General features: G+C 37.2%; 1 protein-coding gene across 1 annotated transcript; it reads left to right on the top strand.

The window, feature by feature from the left end:
* The first annotated feature begins 4,034 nt into the window (after positions 1 to 4,034).
* On the top strand, positions 4,035 to 5,219 carry LOC107800941 (protein PHOSPHATE-INDUCED 1-like). Its single transcript, XM_016624212.2, has one exon. The coding sequence runs from the start codon at positions 4,139 to 4,141 to the stop codon at positions 5,096 to 5,098; it is 960 nt and encodes a 319-aa protein (XP_016479698.1). The 5' UTR covers positions 4,035 to 4,138; the 3' UTR covers positions 5,099 to 5,219.
* Positions 5,220 to 8,926: the final 3,707 nt, after the last annotated feature.

Below are 8,926 nucleotides of genomic sequence, written 5' to 3'. Positions count from 1 at the left end.
GCAGCTACTGAACTTTGCTGCTTCTGGTGTTTTCGCACCTGCGGTTTGGGGACCGCAGGTGCGGTGCCGCACGTGCTGAAGGGGATCTGCAGAAGCGGATTTGAGAGGAAGAGGCAGGAACCGCAAATGTGGTAATTGAACCGCACCTGCGGAGTTGCAGATACGTAGATTGGATCGCAGATGCAGAATTGGTTCGCTAAGTGATTTCCGCAGAAGGGGAGGATAGACCGCATATGCGGTACCGCAGAAGCGGGTTTTTGACCACAGATGCGGGTATCCCTGGGCAGAATGTATATATGTCTTCCTTCGTGGTTTTTGAAGGGTTGCACCATTTTTAAACACGGATTCAGGAGCTTTGGGTGATTTTGAAGAGAGAAATCAAGGAGACTTCGTTAAGGTAAGAATTTTGGACCTAAAATACATTTCTATGGTAGTATTTCATGGATTAAGGCTGTAATTAAAGGAATTAAAGGGCTAAAATGGAGGATTAGGGCTTGGGTTTAAGAGGCCTTTGAAGGAGGATTTGAGGGGTCATTTGGACTCCGATTTTAGTATTCTTGATATGCATAGACTCGTGGGGAGACGAAGAATCTATTGATGTAAAAATTACTGAATTTCAAGACGTGGGTCCGGGAGTCGGGTTTTGGTAATTTTGGGATTTTTGATATTTTTCGATTGTTTTCGCTTGGGCGTCGTTCCCTTAGCATATTTTGACGCCGTGATTCTGATTTTGAATAGATTCGATGCGAGTGGAGGCCTATTCGAGGGGCAAAGGCATCGCGGAGTAGTATTTTCAATGGTTTGAGGTAAGTAACCATTGTAAATCTGGAACTGAGGGTACAAAACCCCGGTATCGGACTTGTTTTTGATAAATGCGGTGGCGCACATGCTAGGTGATGAGCGTGTAGGCGTGCACCGGTAGGGATTGTGACTTGGTCCGTCCTGTAGCGACTATTAAGTCACGTATTTGATTTGAAAATATTATGTTATCCTGTATTTTAGATATTTATATTGTATTATGGGTTGTATGTCATGTTTGGGGCCTTGTGCCGACCTGTAGCAACCCTTAGGGGTATTTTGAATATTTTCCTCACTTTACTTGCTAGAAGTATATCCTCGATCTTGTTTTAACCGTTTAAATGATTAAAAATGATTTTATCACTATACTCCTAATTGTGAGGACTGTTTGGGCTGAGTTCCCTAATCTCTATCGATAAGCCCGAGAGGCTGTGAGGTTAATGACTGAGAGAGGTTGAGAACCTAATTGTGAGGATATTTGTATATATGTGAGTTATGGATCGGGCTGCACGCCGCAGCAATACTTATATGGATCGGGCTATACGTTGCAGCAATATACATATTGGATTGGGCTGCGCGCCGCAGCGACATGACGATTGGGCTGTAGGAGCCCCTCCGGAGTCTGCACACCCCCACTGAGCGTAGTCGACTATTATATATGGATCGAACTGCACGCCACAGTGGTTACTATGATTTATATTATTATAAGATACTAATGAGTCGAGTGCTGAGAGTGAGTATTGTGTGATGAGAGTCGAGTCACGAGTGACTGAGAGGCTGCCCGAGGGGCCATATTTTGAGTGATTCCTTGCCCGAGAGGCCTTGTTATGATGTTTTTACTGATTTCACTCTTCTTTTAAATAAGCCTCTGTCGATATACCGCTAAGTATTTGATTTCAAATGCTTAAACTGGAAACGTGATTTTATAACGAAAATGGATGTTAAACTGTAAAGATGACTTGATATTCTGTTGATTATTCAGTTATGTATTTTTGAACTGCTCGTCACTGCTTTCAGTCCTTATTTACTCTAGTTACTTACTGAGTTGGTGTACTCACGTTACTCCCTGCACCTTATGTGCAGATCTAGGTGCCCGAGAAGTTGAGTGAGGGCTTTCAGCTGTTTCAGTATTTGACGGAGACTTCGAGGTAGCTGCATAACGTCCACAGCCCTGTTCTCTCCCTCCTATCTTATTATTTTTCCGCATTTCCTAGACTATTGATATATTGGGTATTCAGACTTGTGTTAAAAGCTCTAGACTCGTGACACCAGATTGTTGGGGCTGTGTAGTTTATTGTTATTTTGACTTTCCGCATATCTTTTGTTGCCTTAACGCTTATAATGAATTTGGTATCTAAAACTTGCGTTAGAAAATGGCTTAATGTTATTAGAAAGAGGGTTGTGGTTATTGATTGGTTGGCTTGCCTAGTAATGCGATAGGCGCACTCACGATCGGTATTCGGGGTCGTGACAGTGAGAGTATAAGTTTCTACCAAATAAATGAATAATTAATTAATTCGAGAGCACTTGAAACAAAAATACTATCAATTTGAATGAAAATCTTAGAAAATAAATAAATATAGAAGTATCATGCTTTGAAGGATTCACTTTTAGTATTGGGTATTGGGTCAGGCAGGTCAGGTCGAGTAGGGTCATTTCTATTTTAAATTGGATTATTATTTAATAGATTGAAAAAAAAAGTAGTGGAATAAGAAAATACTACTAAAAAGTTGTATTTTTCTGTCACTATTATTTTTGTGTGAAAAAATAAAATTATATGACTTTGGTGGAAAAAAAAGTCATAGTTATATGACTATTTGTGAAATTTATCCTTCTATTCTATCGGTAATAGTATAATTATAAATTATATCATTACGTGTAAAATCTAAAATTCAAAGTCAAATTGTTTCTACATATAAAAAAAAAAAAAATAGACATACTTAGAAAGAAATTGTAACACATAAATTGAATGAAGTAAGTGTCATTTATCAAGTCTGTATTTGACCCGTCAACTGAAAAAAGAAAAGAAAAGAAAGTCAGTTGTTTGGAAATCCACCAATAATCTAATGATTGAAATTATATTCCCTCTTTTATACTAGCTGAAGTTTGATCGGGTATGGAATTAAGGAAAAAAAATATATTGACACATAATCCTTTTAAATAAGTTATGGTGAAAATTAACACTTATTTTTTTAATTTTTCTCTCTCGTGAACTTTTTAACGACCATTTGATCGGAAGATAATTGAATGTTAGTTATTTAATCTAAAGCGATGTTCATTACAGTACTTATTAATGACTATTTGATGGGTACATCGTTACATATTATGAACTACAGAAAGGGGTTTTTCATTTCCTCAACTCCAATATATATGTTTATAGTATCTCATATTCATATACAAAACTAAAGCGAGAAAATGAAACTGAAGCTTAACGCTCAAGTTTAGACCAAATGTTCTAACTTAAAGTGTAGTAACAAGTCGATCAATCCTAAGTTGCTCAAAATATCATATTTCTTATTCTTCTTAGTTTGGAAATATTAATTTGTTATGTTATATATCTTACCTTTACCTTGCATTTTTGCTTGACAAGCAAATGGGTTAAATATCATGAAGAAGATAAGAAAAGAATTTTAAGGGAAAAGAAAACGAAAATTTCCAAGTAAATCAAGTTACCTGTTAATTGGCATGTAGGATTCAAATACACTTAATTTTAAATTTTTCGAATTATTGGTGATTAGGACAAAGCTAGCCTTGCAGTTGGGGGTTCGGCGACCCAGTAATTTTGATTCAAATGCTATATTTATCTTAAGATATTCATTAATTCATAGCCTAGTAGCTTAAATTGATTGGAAATCCAAACTCAAGACTTCAAATTCTAACTTTCGTTCTGTTGGTGATAGGTTTAATTCGTGGGCATTGGGTAGTTTTCTTTTGAAACAAAATTAGCATAAGTACAGTGTTTTGTATTGCTCTAATCTTCTGTCAAGAAACTGGTTCAGTTACACTAAAAGAATGAAGTCAATGATGAGCCGCGAGAATAGTAACCCATAAGTCGAGCAGTAAAGATTACCTCTCTCTTGTGTTGCGTAGCAGCTAGCTCCAGTTATGGAAAATGATAACGCGCTTTTTATAAAGTCACTTTTCCACTATTCCACATTCCCTTCCTGCTTTCCCAGCAACTTCATAACAAACAGAACACCCTCTCCCTGTTGTATAAATAGCCCTCCTCTCTTCCCTTGCATTTCATCCAAACTACGTACAACACATAAAACTTCCAACAAAGCATTAGCTTCTCATTATAGCCTTCGAACAGATATACTAGTGCCTAAAAGAAAAAACAATGTCTTCTTCTTTCCGGTTGAAATCGACCCATTTCATTTTGAAACTCTTTCTTTTAATTTCTCTCTGTAATGTGTGCTTTGCTTCAAGAAAGCTTACTGCTTTAGTCCAAGAACCCCAAGGTCAACTATTGCAGTACCACAAAGGTGCACTCCTTTCCGGCAAAATCTCTGTCAATCTCATTTGGTATGGCAAATTCAAGCCTTCCCAAAGAGCCATTGTCTCTGATTTCATCACTTCCCTGTCTTCTTCAACTCCATCTAAAACCGATCCATCTGTAGCCAAATGGTGGAAGACCACTGAAAAATACTACCATCTCGCCAATTCCAAAAAATCCCTTTCACTCTCTTTGGGCAAGCAAGTGCTAATTGAAAATTATTCCTTGGGAAAATCACTGACCCAGAAACAGATTGTACAATTGGCATCAAAGGGTGAACAAAAAGACGCCATTAATATTGTTTTGACTGCCTCTGATGTTGCAGTCGACGGGTTCTGTGTCAATCGCTGTGGAACTCATGGGTCTTCTAAAGGTGCCATTATTAGGGGCAAGACATACAAATTTGCTTATATTTGGGTTGGTAACTCAGAGACTCAATGCGCTGGCTACTGCGCTTGGCCATTCCACCAGCCCATTTACGGACCACAAAGCCCACCCCTGGTTGCACCAAATAACGATGTGGGTGTTGATGGTATGGTAATTAACTTGGCTAGCTTATTGGCTGGGACCGCGACGAACCCATTTGGAAATGGATACTATCAAGGAGAGGCAGATGCACCATTGGAGGCTGCTTCTGCTTGTCCTGGTGTATATGCTAAGGGTGCTTACCCTGGCTATGCTGGAGATTTGTTGGTGGATAAAACTACAGGTGCAAGCTACAATGCACATGGTACAAATGGAAGGAAATACGTGCTTCCTGCTTTATACGATCCTTCTACATCTACATGTTCAACTTTGGTCTAGAAAATCGATCGCTGTAGACTAGAGGGATATTTATTTAGTGTAGCAAATACTGTAATTTTGATTCATTCATTTGTTTTAGTCTGAGTAACTAAAGAAAACTCCTTTGGTTTGCTTTCACAAACATCCTTGTCCTTTCTTCTTATTATCATTAACAATACCAACTACTCAGTAAAATCCCACGTAATGGGGTCTGGGGGGGTGTACGCAGACTTTACCCCTGCCCTGGTAGGACAGAGAGACTGTTTCCGATAAACCCTCGGCTCAGACTTCTTATTATCATTAGTTTCAGTAATTTTACGATTTCATTGACGGACATGATATATTATTTAGAAAAAACGGAACCACAAGAACTACTTACAATAAAAGAGAACGAGACGTGATTAACTGAATAATACAATTTTTTTTTTCTTCAAACTTCCCAATCCAACAGGGGAAGAACAAAATAAACTTTTAAACGTCCAAATAGAAAATAATTTTTCCAAGTTACATCGATAATTAGAAGGTTTGATTGTTAAATTTCTAACCCCTTGAAACTATTATAGATGCATAGCTATAAACAAATAGCAATAATGCGCCGAAATTCTGGTCCAAGTAAGATGCTTTGCATTATTTGCGAATTGAGATCAACTAGTCAGTAGTAGGAAAAAAATTAGTTGCGCCTAATTAAGCAAATTATTAGGGTAACATATATCATTTGGAAGAATGTGGCGATTAGATATATCCAATGGAGGAATCAATGATTTAGTGGGCTCTATTGCCAGTTTCGACAAGCTGCTGAAGAAGAATATAGATATCCAGCATGTTCCAATTTCTCTAAATAGAACTAACATAGTATATAAATACTAGCATAAGGGAAGAGGTTATCTGGCATGTCCCTTTTGTTCTACCTTGGAATTCTTTCTCCAGCTTCTTCTGTTTTCGTCCTTTAGTAGGGCTTGGATGTCCATAACAGTCATTACATATTGATAGGCGATGGCTATTAGACAATGCACAATGATGATGCGAAAGGGAAGAATGTGGTATTGCAATCAATGCTAATGTTAACTGACACGGCAGGCTTTTCATTTCGTTTTGAGGTTGCACATTAAGTTAGTCGCCCGTATTTACTAAAATTTATTAGTACTATATATTATTGTGTCATTTAAAAGGACAATTGATAAATGCCTAGCCGAACAAGTGAAATCAGTGCAGTTGATGATAGGCTAGAATTACGTATTTTAATCGCTTATTACACTCTGATTTACTGTACTTTAATTGAATTTGAGCTTTAATTGCTAGTAATTTGCACCAAATGTGTGTTTTATGCCTTATAGAAGTGATTCCAAACTATGTAGATATTATGGAATGAATTCAAGTGATTTGAAACTTTGAAGTCTGAGTAAAAGCCCAAAGAATCAAGTAGGGATCGTGCTCGAGGATCAACGGATGATAGTTAAGAACGAAACGAAGAATCGAGCAGGCATACAGCGCATTATCTAGTAAAATTCACATAACTTTTCGCTCAGAACTCCGTTTGGGCTCCATAATATATTGTTGGAAAGCTATTTAAAAGGGCTACAACTTTCATGTTTTGCATATTCCCGAATTCCCATTACCGCGGCGCGTGGAGTGGCGCAGGGCGCGCCTCGCCTATGGAAATTTCATGCTGTCATAATCAGCCCTCTGAACTTCTCCACTACCGCCCCGCATGGCGCATCGCCCCATGCGGCGCGGTAGTGCAAATTTTACAGAGTAATTGTCCTATTTTACGTAGGAAAAGGTATTTTGTTTAGGACCGACCCTACTTGGTATAAATACATGTAAAAAAGTTATTTTTGTGACTTTTGACAGAGTTTTGACCTAGGGAGAGCACAGAGCCGCCATGGAGGCCGGGTTTCATCTTTTCTTCTACCAAACTTAATATTTTTTATATTTCTTTGTATGATTTGTTGTTTGGCTACCATGTCTATGTGGAGCTAAAACTTCACGTTCTAGGGTTGTGGTTCTTTCATGACTATTGTTATTCGAATATTGATTTTGATTTCTTGATTTATTGTATTGGTTTATTTATTCAATCTTGTGCTTAATTATTTAATTGTTTGATCACCAATTGAATACTATCTACGAATCTAGAGTTGAACTCGAAAGTGAGAACTCTAGATTGCATATAGGGTTGAGTAGAGCAAGTTCTTGAACCTGGGCATCGGGGAATGGATTCGCGGTTAGGATAGACATATACCTAATTGCCTTGCTTGGTTGATTCACAGAAATTATAAATGTGTTCTTGTTAGTACTAGTTCCATAGATATATAGGCGTTAGGTTAGCTTGAATAGGCGAGTAAGAACGCGACAGATTCTTATGAGCAATATTAACCATGTCAACCAATAAACCAGATAAATTAATCAGTCAATTCAATTGAAGAATACAATATAATTGTTAGATAGCTCATAACCTTAGATAGTTTTCATCGCATTGATAACATAAAAATCTGTTATCCCTTTGTTCAGAGTTTATTATTTATTTTTATTTTATTTTAATTAGTTTAGAAGCAAATACTTCTAGTTTTAATTCTTGTTTAGATAATTAGAATAGTCTAATTTAGTTAATAGTTAATCACAATTCCTCGTGGTTCGACATCCGACTTTTAATCATTTTATCACTTGATGGCCACATATACTTGCTGGTGTGTTTGGTCGAAACAAGTTTTTGGCGCCATTACCGGGAACTTAGAAATTAGCTATTTTTCTTGATTAGACATTTAATTTTTTTTCTATTCATGTTTTTTGTTTTAGTTTAGTTAGTATTTTTTTTGTAATTTTATCATGGCATCTTGGAATGAAAATTATTCGAATGATGGCCATTCTTATTTTGATGATCTCTGTCCATATTGTGGAGGACCCCACTGGTAGAAAAATTATCAAAATGTTCCCGAGGGCGAGTTGTGCGCACAATCTCAATCCTTTGAGTGAAATATTTGTAATATGTGTGGTGGTCAAGATGGCCATTGGGATGGTTGTTCTAATTCTTTTCATCCTTCTTTGAGCCCTTATTATGATTTTTCTAACAGTGTTTGTGAGTTTCATAGGAGCAATGAAGTGCAGGATATGGAACCTAATGCATATACTAGGGATATTTTGAGGCAAGTAGCAGAGCAACAGGATGAACTCAAAAAAGATATGAAAAGAATGAGGGCAACAGTCACAAGAATAAAGGCCAATATGGAAGAATTGAATGAAGAAAGCGAGTACCAGCAAGAGGAAAATTTTAAAAAAGAGGAGATTTTGAATCAAAATTGGTTGTAGAACAAGCTGAAAGATTGGAAATATATATGGCTCAACGTGAGGAAATTACTGATGGGATGAGACACTTTATAGAAGGAAGAGCTGAACTGGGACAAGAGATCGATAAATTTGGCATTGCTATTCATGACTTGGGAGCTCAATTGATTGCAAATGTTGATGCATCTAATGCCCAACAAAATACTTTTGAGTTGTGTGAAACTGAAAAGGAGCTTATACGCCAAATTGAGGAGCTAAAAGTGGAGAGCCAATCATTCGAGCATATGTTTGTTGATGATGCCCATGTTGAGAAAAGTACATTAGAGCCATGCGAGGTAGCAGATAATGTTATATTTGAAGAGTTTAGTGCATGTAAATATGAGGATGTAAAAAGTAATACTATTCTAGAGTTAGGGCGTATTATTCTTCATTCCATACATTTTTCAACATTGTGTTTGGATGATCACATGGAAATCGAGTCATCTGAGCCTTTGGAGGAGCCAATGGACGAGGAACGGTTGTTTACATTCTTGAATTCGTCATGCCAGAGAGGCAGAATTACATACCTCA

The sequence above is a fragment of the Nicotiana tabacum genome, chromosome 16 (genome assembly GCF_000715075.1).
Source record: "Nicotiana tabacum cultivar K326 chromosome 16, ASM71507v2, whole genome shotgun sequence".
NCBI classification, from domain to species: domain Eukaryota; kingdom Viridiplantae; phylum Streptophyta; class Magnoliopsida; order Solanales; family Solanaceae; genus Nicotiana; species Nicotiana tabacum.
The sequence above is the reverse complement of the archived record's forward strand: the minus strand, read 5'-3'. Positions and strand labels throughout refer to the sequence as shown.